We start from the raw sequence: 17,318 nt of genomic DNA, 5'->3' as shown, positions 1-17,318 counted from the left end.
GGAACTAATAAATCCCAGAATGCAAGTGATACACTAGCTCAGTCATGTAGTGATATCATATTCTTAGCTGTTTGTGTTGGTTTTCATTTAACCATTGTATTACCATAATATTTTCTCCTTTATGTTTAAATTTGGATATTGCTCCATTAGAATGTCCATGATCCAACACTTTATTGTGTGGTTTGGCTGTTTTAATGTTTCAGATTGATAGCATTGGTCCTAGGACGTGCAAAGAATGCAATGTGAAAATTTCTCCTCTAGCTGTGAAGCAACATAACGAAACAAAACAGCACATGGAAAACATGAAAAAATAGTAAGTGTTTCACTCCAATCTATTCACTAAGTTTTACATGAAAGTTGTGTACTTGTTGGTGGTCACTTGGCTTGTGGCAACTTAGAAAGTAAATAAAGAATTCGCATTAGCCACATCTTCAGCATACACTAGACCAGCTGGCAAGCAAGTAATTTTTAGCTAAGTTAAGTCAGCTCATTCAGCTCATTCAATCTACACTGAGGGTTCTAAAGCAAATTAACAGATTTGCACTGACTTGACTCAACATAGATTTTATTAGACGCAAGACTGGCACTCACTAATAGTATTAATGTTATCCGCCCATGACACGGGCCTATTAAATTAATTTTGCAATCTTTTCTTATAGTACCACAAGTAATGTAATATGATCGTACAAGAGGTGTGGTATGTTGGATGGAGTACTCACCTTTTCTCTTATAAACTCGGTACTGCGGGGGCCGAACTCGCTGTAGGTGTCAACAGGGCTGTCTTGAACGCTGCGATGGTCTGATAGTGGTCACCCCTGTTTGGAGACGCCCACTTTCTTCTGCTGCTGGGTCCGCTGGTCTGCTCTGAAAGCTTCCTCATTCAACGTAGGTAGTGGGAATGGTGGTACTCACAGACTGCGGATGATGACTTCCGGAGTCCTTGACGTGTATCACCTACTTGCACCGTCAGTTCGCCTCATTCCGAAAACCGACTGGTCGCTCCTTCCTTGACCCACGACACTTTCACTCGTCGCACACTTTTTACTGCCCAAGTCTCATTCTCCTCTTCAAATTAGTTGATCCGCCCTGGACTAACATGCTTATCAGCAGCGCAGCGGTGTACTACGCTCGCTTGGACAATCACTTGTGCCAAGTCCAGCGACGAACTCTTGGAAGTAGTGTGACATGGACCCCCTGGGCCAGTCTCCTTTCTTTGTGTCTGTATTTTTACCAGTTTTGCCTAGGCGATTTCACAGCTTTATTTCTACTGTGCTTTAAATCCAGTTGACGGGCTTGAATACGGCCTCGCTTACACTGGGTGCCGCTTTTGCCAAATTTTAAAAATTTTCATGTTGTATTTTAGAGAAAATATTTTCCACCTGCTGCAGTATTTACTTGTGTTCAGGAGAAATATTTGCCAATATTCATTAAGATTCTTGATAATTTTTTGTCATTTATTTTTAGTCTATCAATGTATTTCAGGTAAGTTGTTGCATGTAAAGATACTGTAGGGCCGCGACGTCTTGGCGTGTCGTTTTGCGGGGAAGCGGGGAAGAGTAAATGAGAGGGGAAGCAGCTGCGCGCGCACATCAGCCGCTATGCGGTTCATAGCAAAAACATCAGGTGCCACGCTCTCAGTCTGAAGTGAACAATGGAGCCCGACGCAGGATGTTCAAGATACAATAAAGTAATACATAGTGGGGAGAGGGAAATTATAAGTAGTGTAATCCAGTGTTGTGATGAAGAAGCTGCCAACAAATGTCTGCTAGTACCTCTAACAAATGTAACCGAAAGAGCTGCGCGATACACAGGTATAAGCCAAAGATCAGTTTCGCGCATCCGAAAACACAACAGAGAGACGCCAAATAAAAAACAAACAACAACATTATAAGTTTTTCAACGCATTCCCCGTAATTTCACCCGCGGTTTGTTTGTTTTGCATTTGGCAATTTTCCAAACTTTCTGCACCGCTTGTTAGAATATTTTTTATCTACAAGTGTAGCCGATATTGCTACACATTATATTGCATTATATTACATGATATTATATTACATTATATACATTATATATTGCATTATATATTTTATGATATATATGATTTTATTATATATATTAATGTATATTATATTAATACATTATTTATTTACAATTTATATGTTTATATTTACATATATATATATATATATATCACTCCTTTATTTGACCGTTAAACAGCCTCTCATGTTTAATTATTCATTTCAAGCCAAAAAAAAAAAAAACTGGGAAACGTTTGTTGTCAGTTGATGACTTTGATAGACGAGTGATCAGAGACACTAGCCACGAATTTTATGCAGTAAAAAAACGACAAAAAAGGAAACTACTGCCAGTTTTGAAAGAAAAAATCGGATGGAGTTAGGGAAAGACATCGCTGCGTAAAATACTCAAAGAAATGGGTTTTGTGTGGAAAAGAAGCCAAAATAAGCGAATTCTTCTTCTCGAAAGATCTGACGTTGCTTGGCGATCACAGTACCTGACTCAGATGAAACAGTGCAGGGAGGCTGGGAAGAAGATATTTGACATGGATGAATCCTGGGTTGACACTAATTTAACCTTTCAGAAATGTTGGCAAAAGAAAGGTGACGTTGAAGGTGTAGGTAATGGCAACAGCAAATGCAGCGCACAGACTGATAGTTAGTTGTAAGCGCTGGTTCTACGCAAGGCTTCCTTCCCGGAGCCTCTCTTGTTTATAAAGCAAGCACAACAGGGAACTATAAAATACGCGAGGATGGTTTGTTATAAATATGGTTTTCGGCCCCCTCTAAATGACTAAAATGGTTCTTTCAGAGTGCTGTTATGGAAAAAATACCAACCCGTGTGCATAAAAGTGGTAAGGTTCTTGAAGTGCGTGAAAGTGTCATGTCGATCGTCTTCACATTTCAGCCAAACCAAATGGAAAAGTAAGCATCAGCGAGGGAGTTACATGCAAGTCTTAATTAATTGTGTTTCCTACAGCAACCCACAGTTACAAATTTAGTTCTTAACTTTAAAGAATTGTATAGCTATGTTTAACTATGTTTAACTAAGCTGCCCAGTAGAGCAAATGGTGCACTACCTTTAAATAATAAATTACCGTAAAGCATTATCGCATCTTTGTATCATTAAGATCTGCGCTGTGTTGCACCGTACGTGAGATTGTTCTCGACCAATGTTTTCGGAACGGCATGAAGACTTCCAGGCCGTTGTTATCTGCAGAGCAGACAAGGCGGGACGTGTCGATTACAAGGTCGCTGAGCTCTAGGGAGTCGACCCGCCAAGACGTCGCGGCCCTACTATATTAATACAATATAAATATTTTCTGTGTTATTTTTATCCAGCTTAGTTAAATAAAGACTATCAATTACTTGCATTGAATAAGATTTTTTATCTTGAGATTTTGAACATTTGGCTTTTCACTTGGTTGTTTGCCCATGTTTCAGCTTGCAGAGCCATCTAAGCCATGCCAGAGTCACAACTTCATTGATTTCTCTAATGCCCGTGTGAGTACTAGAAAAATATGTTATACAGTATAACCTCATTTTTACATATTTCAAGGGACCAGGAAAAAATTACGTGAAAACCAGGAAAACGTAAAAAGAGGAAATGTTAACAAAATTTTTATTCTTACCATTATGGAAACATTAAGCAGACATACACTAGACTAAATAAAATATCAAGAGATGCTTAAGTTTTTATATATTAACTATAACTTGATTATCTCATATGGTGAAAACAATAAATCCATTCAGTCTTGCACTAATAAACAATTGTTTAAAGTTGGACATGAAAATTTCTGTTCTTGAGTAAGAGATGTGAATGTTGAAATATCTAAAAATGTCCACTTTTCATGGTATGATTTTCTTGCACAATGAATTTGTGTATAACCGCATGTTTACATGTACAGTGAAACCTCGTTTATTCGTTCCCGCATTGTAGAATTTCCCGGTTTTATTGTTCAATGTCCGTGGTCCCGAAAAAATCCCGCAAGAACAATGTTAAAAAAATCCCGTTTCCATCGTTTACGAATATTTTTTAACCCGGTTTAACGGGTTGAACTTTACAGGCTTTTTACCGATTTCACATTCAAATTCCCAAGAAATATTCCAGTTTACGCGTGTCTACACGACACGCAATACCAATATTTACATATGGCGGCCATTACTAAAAGAAAACGAATAAAGTGAGCATGACGCTGTTGCTAACAGGTTCACCAACTTCGATAAAACAACAGACGAAAGCTAACGCTCGCACGATAGTTCTTGCTTTGTGCGATGATCGACACAACAATATAACCGTGGTCGATATACTGTACATACTAGCCCAACGTAAACACGTTTCTATTTAGCGGCAGTGAAATCCTGCGAGAAACATAGACGAAATTGTTCATCCTAGTGTTTCCGTGGCCGGCCGTATATACGCGAGATTTTCTTTGTTTACGGTAAATTAGCTTTACGCATTTAACTCTAATGCACGTGTGAAATTTGTAAAGGTTCATTGATATGTATCGGCCTACAAAAGAGGTTAAAACCATTAAAGAGCGTTTAGAAATTATAAATGCCGTTGAAAAAAATCCAGGCGAAAAACGGGTTGATTTGGCAAAGCGCTATGGTATTCCTCCATCGACTCTTAATTCTATCTTCGCTAGAAGAAATGAGATTCGGAAACAAGCAAGTCAGTTCGGCCAGTCTTCAAAAAAACGGAAAATGGCAAGACAGTCGAAATACAGTGAGCTTGAGAAAGTTTTGTTTTCTTGGTTCCAGCAAGTTCGGGCATCAAACATCCCAGTGGATGGCACATTTTGTTCATTTAAAAAAATTAAGGAAGTAGTGAAACCCCTTATTTACGTTACCGTTATTTACGTTTTCCCGTTATTTGCACTATATTCTTCAGGTCCCGTTTGGTTCCCATTTAATCCAATACAATACTTTCACGCGAATTACGTCTCAAAAATCTAATCCATCCCGCTATTTACATCACGTAACAACGATAGTAGGCCTAAAAACATTGTGAAAAACGTAACTTTTATAGTCGGCAGTGAACATTTTAAATCGCAAAATAAACATATTTTATAACATGAAAAGTTGCTTTTATTTCTAAACATATAATAATTTAAGCCTAGGTGTGTAAAAGTCCGAGTAATTATAGCAGGAGGCAATCTAAAATGTACTCGGGAAAAACGTAAACTCACGAATTTATAAACGTTCTGTTACTATATTTATGTCACAACTTAGCCGAAATACTGGTACGAGACATAAACCTCACTAGATAAAATGAGCGGAGTCTTGGTAACTGTTTTAAACGTATTTTATAATTTCGGAAGTATTGTACAGTTGACGCATATTTTTTAAACTAACCATTTATATCTGGGGATCGTAAATAATTAATTATTGGTATCAAGAAATCAAGGTGAACGTAAACTTGAACACGTCACGGCAGCGAGAAAACTGGTACGTATACCAATAAACTGGTATTAGAACTGGACAAAACTGGTACACGGGAGGTGGAGCTTATATTTTTTTCCGCTAAGCTCGCATCTATTGGCTGACTGCTGATGGAACGTCACGAGTCTGGGCGGAGCGTTGAGTGAGTTATACTGCGCATGCGCAGCTCAGACAACAGAGAGAGCCAGCCGGCGGGTACGTCGCGCCATAACAGCTGATTGAGTACGATGACCTTTCTCCGCGCACGGCGCGCTATTGACGGTAAATGTCCAATTTGCGGCCCTTTTATTTAAAATTTTTTTACTGTGGTGCAATGCGTATGTGTAATGTAGCCTGCATTTGTTATTAGCGCTGCATGATGCGACTGTATTTTAATTAATAATAATAATTTATTTCCCATTTTTTTTTACACTTTGTTGACAATATTCACTTAATTAACCAGGAAATTTAGCACTCACGAAAGCAAGCTTGTATGTGAGTGCATCTAGTCACTTTAAATTACATGCGGTATTTTGACGATTGTAAACATTTGTAAATGTATAATAGCTGAGAAATAAATATATAAAATATTACATTAGTTATATAAATATGAAAGTTAAAAAGAGCAAATTATTAAAATTCAATATTATGTATAAACAAAAAAGTATAAATTATATAATTGTTACATGAATAAATGAAAATTCAATTAAATAAAAATTAGTATTTAAGTAAAGTACAGGTACAAAGTTATAACAATATATAAAACTTACTTAAATACTAAAGCCATCTCTTCATCAGTTAAATTATGTAGCCAAATATTAACATATTTTTTCATTTGAAAATAATTTTTGGTTTTTAGTTTTGCAGGAAGAATAACAACAATTTTTGGAAGCAAAAATTCTAAAGATCTCTGAGATATTGTTTTATGAAATTGAGGGATTTGTAAATTTATATTCTGTCTATGTCGTGTGGGATAGTTATGATCTATATAATTTAACTGATTATCCCTTTGATACATATTAATTATTGCAGCTCTAATAAACAATCTTTTAATATTAACTTTAACGTATTTCTTACTTTTCCCTTTATTTACACTTTCCCGATTTTTACACTTTTTTACTTTGTCCCCATGAAAAGTGTATATACAGTGTGCTGCTGGTGTCAGTTTATGGAAATACCTAACTGATTCACTGAAAGTTTTTGCAATAGTACATACATTGTGCATTTGGTAACTTTAGAGTGTGTTCCCACATTGTAGGATTTCCTGGATTATCCGTTTTTTACTCATGGTCCATTGGAAAACGGATAATCAGGGTTTCACTGTAATTAATGTAAGGTTTTTATCAGAAATAATTGTATTAAATGAACACAACTATGTACTTTCAAAACAATTGTTTACGTTTTGGGACAGAAAAAGATATAAAAATGTTTTTGTTGTATTGTTGGCAAATTCAGTGATGCCAATGTCTTTCCAAAATATTTTTGATGTGGTAAAATGAACATCACCGAACATTAACAAAGATGCCATATTTACAAGAATTTGGTACGTTGCTTTAAAACTTATTTTAATAAGGGTACAGTAATCCACTGTTTGTTTATGTAAAATCTCCTTTATACTACTTTAGTTTCATACATCAAAGTTTAAAGGGGAGAAAAATCAACATGAAATTAATTTTCACATTCACATCACCAAAGTTTTGGTTCATGGCTGTATGGTTAACCATGGCAGTGGCACGAAAACATTTAAGTTGTTTACAATGGCAAACGAAGCTGCCATTACCACAAGCACACGCAGTAACATATAATAAAGTTAACACTATTCGCTTTCAACTTTTATTGTCCCATTTAAGCTTTTCTAGTGGTTAGCTATTAAATGCAGTGCTGTTGCAATGTAAATTACGGGGAATACTTTCACATAAAGCGGGATAGTAATGCATTAGTACTAAAGGGAAAATTACGGTGCAAGTTAAAACAACGCGTTAATCCTGAGAATTCGTAAATCCTGTGTACGTAAAAATAAGGTTCTACTATATATTTATTCATCATGATTATTTTTTATTGTCTTTATTACTTCTTTAACAGTTGTGTGTTGTGGACTTGTTTGCCGCTGCGCGAGAGCAGTTTTGTGCATCGGTTCCATGTGGACCGTTCACTTTGATGTGTCCAGCAGTGGTTGTTAGGCGCCGGTGGTTGCCACGGAGTGCGCTCGCCACTGCCGACTTCTGGCAGCAACGCCGCTGGCGCACCCGACGACTGCCGGCGTGCAAGAACCGCCTGTCACCCGCCTTGAGGTGGCATGCTGTTGGGCGGGTTAGGGAGGGGAACCAGTGTCATGGAGACCCCCAGCCCCATCCCAATCCTTCCTGCCCGTGAATTAAAGGCGTTCGTGTGTTAAATTTGGCCTGTTGACGTGATGCGGTCATTTCTTCAGTAGCGCTTATCGGGCCGAGGCTGCTACTACTTATTTTGAATGCCAGTCTGTGTTTACGGTGATGCTGTTTTGGAGGCCAGTGCAGGTGATGTTGGAAGAAATTACTGTCTGGCTTCTGTTATTTTATAACGTATCCAGGTCAAAGCGATAAAGCTGGGAATGTACGTCTTTTGGGCAGAAGTTGTACATTATGAATTTTTTTTTTTTCATGGAGAAATACTGTAGTGTTTCATCAGCTCAAGGATAGGTGTACACGTTTTACCATTTGTTTTTGTATTTCAGTGTTGCGTGTATATTGGCAGTGGGGTGAGAATGTATTGTTCAGTATGCAAGTCAGCATGGATTTTTTTTTTTTGCAGTCTTTTCTCATCATCAGGGCTTTCACTTAGTCCATCTGTCTAAAAGTGCTACATTTGTTATGATTAACTGAAATAATAAAGTTTTTAATTATCTGCACAGAGAAGAGAATAGCAGATAGAGTAGGTGTTGGAATGCAAGCCTAACTCACAAGTCACAAGTTTTATATATGCATATATTAATTAAGCAAATCAGTACTCAAACTGAGTAGGAATTAGCCCAATAAAGCTCTGTCTTACACCATAGTTTTTTTTTTTAATGTAAATTAGTATTGAGCCCAAAAGGAGCAAAACTGTTATTTTCACTACATTTCTTATTCACATTAGGAGAAACAGCTAACTAATAATTTCATTACTTATTGTTATTATGTCAAACTTAAGGAGTTTGTTATTTATAATTTTTATCTGAATTCTACTTGATTTAACCTACTTCAAGAAAAGAAAGAATACTCCTTCAGGTTTGCGGCCATGAAAATAAAGTAGATGAATAGCAGTCTTATATCACACATGACAGTTGCATACAAATAGGCAACAGACACAATAATTTGAAGCTCGTGTTTATGAAAGATGATGATTTTAGGGATGAGACTATATATTGAATTGTGTAAATATATTTCCAACAGATATTTGCTCATCAGTTCATATTTACCGTTTATGGGTCACATATTGTTTGCCAATTTTTAGTGTAAAAAAATGTACTGCAACCCATATCCATATGTTAATTTTGGGTTAATCAATTAATAAAGATCGCAGGCTTTCACGGCCATTGTCGGAAGTAGCTTGGCTTCTGGGTTGTAGCCGCGTCCAAGGCGAATATATCACCGATGTTTCGGTCGACATTGCAGTACCATCATCAGGATGGAGTTACCTACTGAGGTTATTGCAAGTTCTTCTGCCTTTAATACTCTCGCCTGAGAGGAGTGTTTCCCGATTGGCTGGAGCTGTGGGCCAATCACAGCCTTCCTTTCATCTGGTTGGCCTGTTGGTTTAGCCAATTGGAGCTAAGCTTCTGTGATTGGTTGGGGTTGCTAGCAAATAAGTGGCCTCTTCTCTTCTGATTGGCTGAGCTGTTTGGCCAACCAGAGGCGACCTGTCTTTTTTTAGATGCAGAGCTAGGTTTTTAGGTTTTGTGAAGAGTGGATTCCATATTATGCTTAATTGGTAGCCATATTTTTGTTTGCTGGGTGTTTTTAATATTTTTACTGATTCTCAAATGTATCTTTTCTTGTATTGTCGGATGTTGGCTATGGTGTGGAATTGGTCGAAATCAGTGCTGTGTCTGGTTTATAAGGAGTGTGTTTTGCTGTAGCTGATTGTGGGTTTTCATGTTTATAGTCACTGATTTGTTCTTTAACCCTTGTGATTATTCATCTGCCAGTTTGTCCTATATATACCTTGCCACAGCAACATGGAATCTTGTACACACCAGCTAGGTTTTTGGTAGGAGATTTCTCTTTCACAGATGTCAATCTTGTTTATAGGTTTAAGAATTGTATGAATTTCATGCTTCCTAAGAATTCTTGCCACTTGGTCTGAAATTCCTTTGACTTAAGGAATAATGACTTTATTAGGAAGATCTTTTTCTTTAGCTGTTGATTGATCAAACCAACAGGCCAACCAGACGAAAGGAAGGCTGTAATTTGTCTACAGCTGCAGTTAATCAGGAAACACTCCTCTGAGGTCATAGTAATAAAGGCAGAACAACTTGATAGAAGAACCTGATAATGGCGACTGCAATGTCGAACGAAACATTGGTGTTATATTCGCCTTGGACGTGGCTACAACCCAGAAGCCAAGCTACTTTTAAAAAAATAATTATTATATTGTTCCGCGAGTAAGTATAAATCTTTTATCAGAATATCTCAGCAGCCGTGTGAAGTTCCGTGAACCGCACAGTTATTTTAAGTGTACCGTGTCTGCTGCGCTGCGTTGACGTGAAGTGAAGGGGAAACTCAAAAATTAAACCAGCCATAGAGTGAGCACGAGAGAGAGAGAGAGAGAGAGAGAGAGTGTGTGTGTGTGTGTGTGTGTGTGAGGCCTTATGGCACTGTTTGACAGTTTTCCCTCCCTCTTTCCTTTGTAAATGTCTCGTGAACTGACACCCACCGACAATTAACGTGTCAAGGTTCATGACGCAACTGTGTCGAATCATTTTTACTGAACGAGGTTTCCCACGCTTTCAACTGAACATACCATGACAAAACTGCAGCTATCGCTGGTGTTTTTAAGAGCACTTTTTATATTCCTCCAGCAGCCTTGCGGTAAACTGCAGTGCTAGTTTTTATAGACTGACAAAGAAGCTTACCGCCTCTTCTCTCTCCTTAGCAAAGGGATGGGTAAAAAAAAATGGGGAAAGGGAAACAAAGGTATAAAAAATATCAGTCTTCCCTTTTAGCTTGTTAGGAAGTGGTTGTGAATTTTGCTTGAAGATGGGGGGGGGGGGGGGGGGGGGGGAAGTGGGCCGCCTCACAGCCTCCCTTAGTAAACAAAGAAAGAGCTGAGGGTCAACGCCAAATGTATTTCTGATACGCCAATAAGCTGAGAAAAAGAACAGTTCACTTGTATCCAAGGAACTCTAGTGAAGGAAGATATATGGTGCTGCAACCCTTACAGCAGGGGCGACTGTTATGATGAAAATGTTAGATATATTTGTCCAAAATTAAGGGTGTGACCCATACGAAGGGGTGATTCTTTGCACGATTAATAAGTTAAAGGAACATTGTTCAAAACTTGGCAGTTGAATTTTTTTATTTTACTTTTTTAAATTACAGATTATTGGATTATACAAACTGTGCTGTAAACAAATATATATGAATATATTTTATTGTTTATCATATTGCTATAATATTATTAAATTCATAGCTCATTACATTGGATTGATTATTTCATACTAGTTAGCCTCCTATATCCTCTATTTTGACTTAAAGTAATATTAAATTAATTACATTTGTTAGGAAATGAATTTCCATGAATTCGCATAGGTAATAAAAAATAAACCTTAATGATAGTACAACTATAATACTTAATAATTTATGGTTATACGTGTGCGGAAACTGTATAGTATTTACCTTTTTTAATGAATTTTAACAAGGTGGGCAGTATTTTAATAAAATTCCTTGGGAAAAATCAGGTTCAAGCCGTTTTTATTTATTTTTATTTTTACGGAGACGTTTCATTATATAGTTTAACATTTCGCTCTGCAAAATGAATGATTCAGTAGTCAGCGTAGCTGCTCTGGTAGTGAATTTTAGTGATGGGTGCGGAAGTGAGTCCGGTGCAGAAATTTAATGATTGGTATTGAATACTGGTTCATATCATTAAAAACATTTGTTTATTGTGTATATTAGTGTTGGAAATTGTTTTTATAAAAATTTTAAACTGTATTATTAAATTATTTATATAAGAGAGGTTATTTTTCCATATGTATAATTTGTTTGCATTATAAATTATAAAATTATAATTTGATAAATAATTAAAATTAATAAATTAGATTAAACATTCAGCATTTTTTATTGTTTTTATTATTATTCAAATTTATCCTGATTATTTTATTAAATAATTAATTTTATACACATGTTTACATTAATATTGAATACTGAATATGTATTTAAATTATTTTTGTTACAATAAATTTCAAAATAGTTTATTGTCTTAAATAAAAAAAGGGGAATTGTCTGTAAAGTCGGTTTACGGACGATAATTTTACGTGATAACGTCATAAGAAAACATTGATGAAAAATTGCATACTTTTTAATTTTAAAATATTATTTACAGTTTTTGCATTTAATTTAAATAATTTGTTTGAATATAATCACGAACAATTTGTTATATAAATAAACTGAAACCAAATCAATGTCAATAAATTGTTAATTTAAAATGACGGAATTGGACAAATAAATCAAAGTTTTTTTATTGCTGGTTTAAAAAAGCCCGCCTTCACCTTTTTGATATTATAGAAGATTTCCTCGCTCAGTGGTTGGCCGGTTCTTGCACGGTTGGCTCAGGCGGAACTTGCGTTGCAGCCGGCGTTCATCCATTTATAAGAAGTTATCACGTCAAAAGAAGTATAACTTCTACTGTGTATACTTAAGTACACACACCGTTTTTTTTTTTCTTTTTTCAAGGGGTTGGCTTTTGGTTATGGGAATAGATTCACCATAAGCAGAACTTTGTCCATACTTTTTCTCATGAAGTTACAGCTGTGCATAATAGCCAGTTGTGAGTAGGATTTTATATCGGGTAGTTTAATGTAGTTGTGATGATTCTTGATGTTACAGTCAGTTTTTTGGTTGTGGAGTTTATTTTTTCATCATGACTCTTGGTCCTGTGTTTAGCCGAAGTATTTAAGCAGCACTGAAAAAAATAATTGGTGAGTATTTTTTTTATTGCATGCAAACTTTTAGTATGTGTGTTTGCAAAGAAAAATGATGAATATAGTGCATACATTTAAGCAAATATAATGTATTAGCAGTATTTAAGGTACCTGTAAAAGAATTAAAGAGTGATATATTCTTGTAATATGAATACTGGATAATGAACTAGATAAGTATGTCAAATAAATGCTGTTTTTTTTTATCCATTCATAAAGCTTAGAAATAATCAGAAAGTTTTAAATATAACTGTTAACAAACTTTATGGAATGTTAAATCCATGCCGTCATATTGGAGAGAATTGATATTCTATTGAATTGGTTTACAGTCATATGAGGAAGTTTACCATTAAGTATGTTCTTCTGTTTCAGATTTTTTTACTGATGGTTTGTACTGAAGCAGAAGAAAAAAATTGTTTTAATTGAAAAAATTGAACTAAGTTATTCGTGTTCAGAGACTGCTAACTGTAGGTACAACAATTCAGTACAGTGCGTAGACTTTGAGTGATTGACTTGGGGATGCAAGCTTCAAAAATTCTCTCTCTTTCTCTGTACAGCTTAGCTTTCAGGTGTTAATAGACAGTTATGTTCCAGTAGTTCTTAGTCATGTACTGCTTATCCAGCCACCTGTCAAGACATTAATTAATGGAAGGATATGTGTTATGAAAATTGTAATTATTATTTGCTTTACTGGAAATAAAGAAATATGTTGTTCTGGCTGTGTCTGATGTTTTCTGTTTTTTTTTATGTGGCCCGAAGATAGGTGCTTTTTTGCATGGTCTGGTAGTTTCCACAGGCAATGTTACGTTGAAGCAACTTAACAGTATTACTTATCTCTTGTTCTCTTGTTGCGGTGTTGAATGTCGCGAAGAGGCACAAAACTGGGAAAATCATAAAGTTGTAACTACCGCGAGGTCTTTGCAGTATCGACTGTACATGTTCGCATGACAACTGTGGTCATTGTGCAGATGTTTGCCCGATGACTGTAGTTGGAGGGTTGATGAGCTCAAGGCATGGGCTCCATCAGCGACTGGGGTGAAGTGTCTGTGACCACCATGGTGCACCTTCAGGCAGCAAAGTCGAGAAATAACAGGGTGACAGTGTTGTGGCATTTTGACTAAACTCTGTTGAAGTGGGCAAGCGAAAACTTTACAAATTGACAATGGTGTTTAAGGCTGGATTCCTTTGAAATACCTGCGACTGGTAACCGTGACCAGGCAACTGTACTGGACAGAACAGTTCTTAACATGTCATGTTCCTTTGAAAAGTCTGCTACCGGCAACCATAGCGCGCGACCAGTGGCAGTGCAATGGGACTACTGTTTAATGTCAAATGGCACCATAATATTTTTTTAATGCATCAGCAGAGTAATTGTTGAAACACAATTATGTAAATTGTACCCTTTACTCAATTAATTTTGATATATTTTTATAATTTTTTCTATCCTTACTTTGAACAATAATCTTGTTACATTAATTACATACCTGAGTTTCAAAGCCAACTTTTCATCTGATGTTATCAGGCATTGGATACAATTGGTTGAGTTTTTCTTCAAGTCATCTTTTACTAAACCCAAGACGCAGTTTAACTGTGACACACCGAGACAGAAGAATTCCTTGATCACCATGTTACCTGTACATAACACTATCTTCGACGTTCATTCTTTCTTGAAAACTGGCCAACATTGTCGAGAACATATTATTTTCGTCGTCGTTTTCTTCCACCAAAATGTATAGTAGAAGTAAAATGTTACTTATATTAAGTGTCATTGTTCATGCTGTCACAAAAGGAAACACACTAGAAACGCAGAGTGGCGGTCGTCAGTCCTTTCAGAGGAAACACTCTGTCTGTGACCGGCGACCTGCGACTGCAATCACGGCCACAGTTGCCGGTCGCCGGTCACATCAAAGGAATCCCATCTGTATTCTTTGCTAGTGGGGAGCTAAGGGTAGGAAAACATAATTTCAGTAGGCAGTGTGGTAATCCATTTAGCCTTATACTTACGACCAATTATCTAGAAAGAATTTAGCCAGATCTATCATTAGTTTCTAAGCTTCTATGCGAAGGTCACCTCTTCGTTAAAAAAAAAAAAAAAATTTAAAACTTTTTCTGCACTGCAAACACTAAACTTCAGCCAAAGTTTAGGGCATTTGATCAATATGGCACAACGATTAGCTGAAGGGGGAAAAAAAAGGCTTAACGCAGTTAGCATGTTATCATGCAGACGTGGCTACTCCCTGGTTTAACCAGAATATATTTAAAATTTTTAACCTTAATCAGAACTTATCTTGGTTCTGAGAACTTTCTAATTATTATTTAAAGGAGATGGTTGGATCAATGGATTGGTCGGACATTTCCTGCTAGCCCTTGGATCTGAGCTGGTCACTTTAGAGAAACTTAGTCCTTTAATAATATTTGTGCTTATATTTCTGTTGTCTTTATGTGACAGGTGTGTGGTTTCTTTAACGGGTGGTTTATTTTCTTCAAAAAATGATACAAATGTTTTGATGTCATAGTTTATGCCAAGTTGTTTGTTGGCTTGTAAAACTTTCTCTATAAATATGTTTTATTTAATGAAATATGCCAACTTAAAATATAATTTAATTGTTCTATAATGGCCACCATTTTAAAATAACATTGAATTTACTATTAAACTTTCTCCAAAGTTTAAAACACTAAATTAAATAATTACAGGTGAGCATTATTGGTATCAGGACAATATTGTGGTGTTTTGTTTAGGAGAGAGAGTACTAGGGGGGGAGGGTAGAACAAGCATGTATTAAGGGAGGAGGGTAAATAGCAAGTGGAAAAGGGTTGAACCTGTGTCCTTAAAGTTATCCTCTGCTTTATAGGTATGAATGCACCATCTGCAGGGTGAAATGCTCTAATGAGCACAACTTGGAAATTCATCAGAATGGCCTCAAACATAAGAAGAAGATGATGAAACTCAAGGAAGGTATGTATGCAATGTTTAAACCAACCCGCACATTTTCAAACGTTTTTGGGTGTGTCCACACTGGTGCCGCTGTGCTACGCAACACGATTGTGAGCCTGCTCGTGGAATGTTGATTGTGAGGCATGCAGCTCTCCAGTTTCGTTGAGGTACCTAGTTAAGTGCTAACACTCAACACAACTGAAAGTTCACTATGGACAAAACTGGCTGCAAATTTTTTTCAATACATACCCCCCCCCCCCCCCCCCCTTTTTTTTTTTTTTAATTTTATTAAATTTACAGAATTGAGCATCTGGGATCGAACATGGATTTTTCTCAAGTTGGAAAAAGGGTATATATACATGGCCATGTGAGTTTTCTCGAAGAACCCCCCCCCTCCCCCATCTTCCCATTAAATGCTTTATATTGCTGCAGTCTCTCAGTTTCACCTTCACATCAGTTTCTAACAACCTTGAATATGAACAAATGTTAAGTGCTCGCCAGTTGTTTGTTCTGGACAACTTAATTAATACAAACCTGAGGGGACTTTTATGTTTGCATTTTATGCTATCAAGTACTATACCAACTGTTTCACCAATTTAAACATGTTGAAGGGTGCTTACAGTCATTATTTTGCCCAAACTAATTTTTTGTATGAATGAAATTTATTTTAATGAAGATACACTGTTGCAATCAACAGGCTTGCGTTATGGTGTAATCGTGTATTGGTTGTGCAGTGAACTTTTTTTTTTATTTCAAAATATTACTAAACATTAAATAGGTTTATATTTGAATCATCTGCATATATGATTATATAAAAAATAATTAGATATGTAAATTTTTCTATCTCTTGTGTGAATTAAATAACAATATGTTATTTAGGCATGAAATAAATTTATGATGTACATATTAGAACAATTATTTTTGCATTTATAGTTATAAGTTTAAAGTTTAGCTGAGTGTTACTGTCTAAAGTTTTACATTTGGTAATAAAAAATATAAGTGTAGGCATCAGTTAAAAAACACATCGCTGTGACCTTGTCTGAACATTATTAATTGTTGTTTCCTCCTGAATATTTTATTGAATCAGGCCATTTCTTAATGGTAACAAGTTGGGTTAGCCTTGTATACTTATGCACACAAAAAAATTAATACTAGGTAAAAAAAATGCTAAATAATGTTTCTGATGTCAAAAAAAGATATCTACATTGCTGTAGACCTAGCCTTAGCTTGCCAGTTAGTAATAAGTATTTTATTTTTTATAGAGGAAGCTGATGAAGCCTTGATGCTGTCTATTTCTGCTTGCACGAAAGAAGATAATAGTAATGACAGTAAAGATAAACCCTTACAACTTGATGATGTTACATCTGCTGCAGGTATGGTATCGCATTCAAAAAGTTACAGTAACGCTTTTTCATGTATAAAACTTATGTTCTTGGAATATTTGTATATATATACATGTAACTTTATGTCAGAATACAACCAAATCATAAGTTGTTACAATCCTGTAGTTCCCGGAACTGAAAAAACATTAACTGGTTTAATTGGTTTGTTTGTTCTAAGTAAAATGTTTTTGATTATTTGGATACAGCCATTAAGTAGGTATCTCATAATTACATGATAACTATATCCCAACAAGGCAAGTTTTAATGATTACAGGCTGACCTATGTTGGTGTTTCTCAGGATATCTTTCAACTTAAATCTTTTTTCTAATAATGTTGATTTTGTTGACTTGTTACACCCAGGGGCGCAACAACTAAATTTCCAAAGGGGGGGGGGGGGGGGGGGGGGCAA

The 17,318-nt window shown here is 36.1% G+C and overlaps 1 protein-coding gene across 3 annotated transcripts in view; it reads left to right on the top strand.

Annotated features, from left to right (window-relative positions):
• Positions 1-17,318, top strand: part of LOC134530274 (zinc finger protein 346-like) — a 54,618-nt gene that overhangs the window by 19,947 nt on the left and 17,353 nt on the right. For 2 of the 3 annotated variants that reach the window (XM_063364978.1, XM_063364980.1), the window contains exons 5-8: positions 204-313; positions 3,456-3,515; positions 15,444-15,547; positions 16,789-16,899. In XM_063364978.1, the coding sequence (XP_063221048.1) occupies positions 204-313; positions 3,456-3,515; positions 15,444-15,547; positions 16,789-16,899 (385 nt within the window). The remainder of the gene's footprint in view (positions 1-203; positions 314-3,455; positions 3,516-15,443; positions 15,548-16,788; positions 16,900-17,318) is intronic. The other variant, XM_063364979.1, reaches the window with a different exon arrangement.

The sequence above is a fragment of the Bacillus rossius genome, chromosome 3, assembly GCF_032445375.1.
Source record: "Bacillus rossius redtenbacheri isolate Brsri chromosome 3, Brsri_v3, whole genome shotgun sequence".
NCBI lineage: Eukaryota > Metazoa > Arthropoda > Insecta > Phasmatodea > Bacillidae > Bacillus > Bacillus rossius.
The sequence above is the reverse complement of the archived record's forward strand: the minus strand, read 5'-3'. Positions and strand labels throughout refer to the sequence as shown.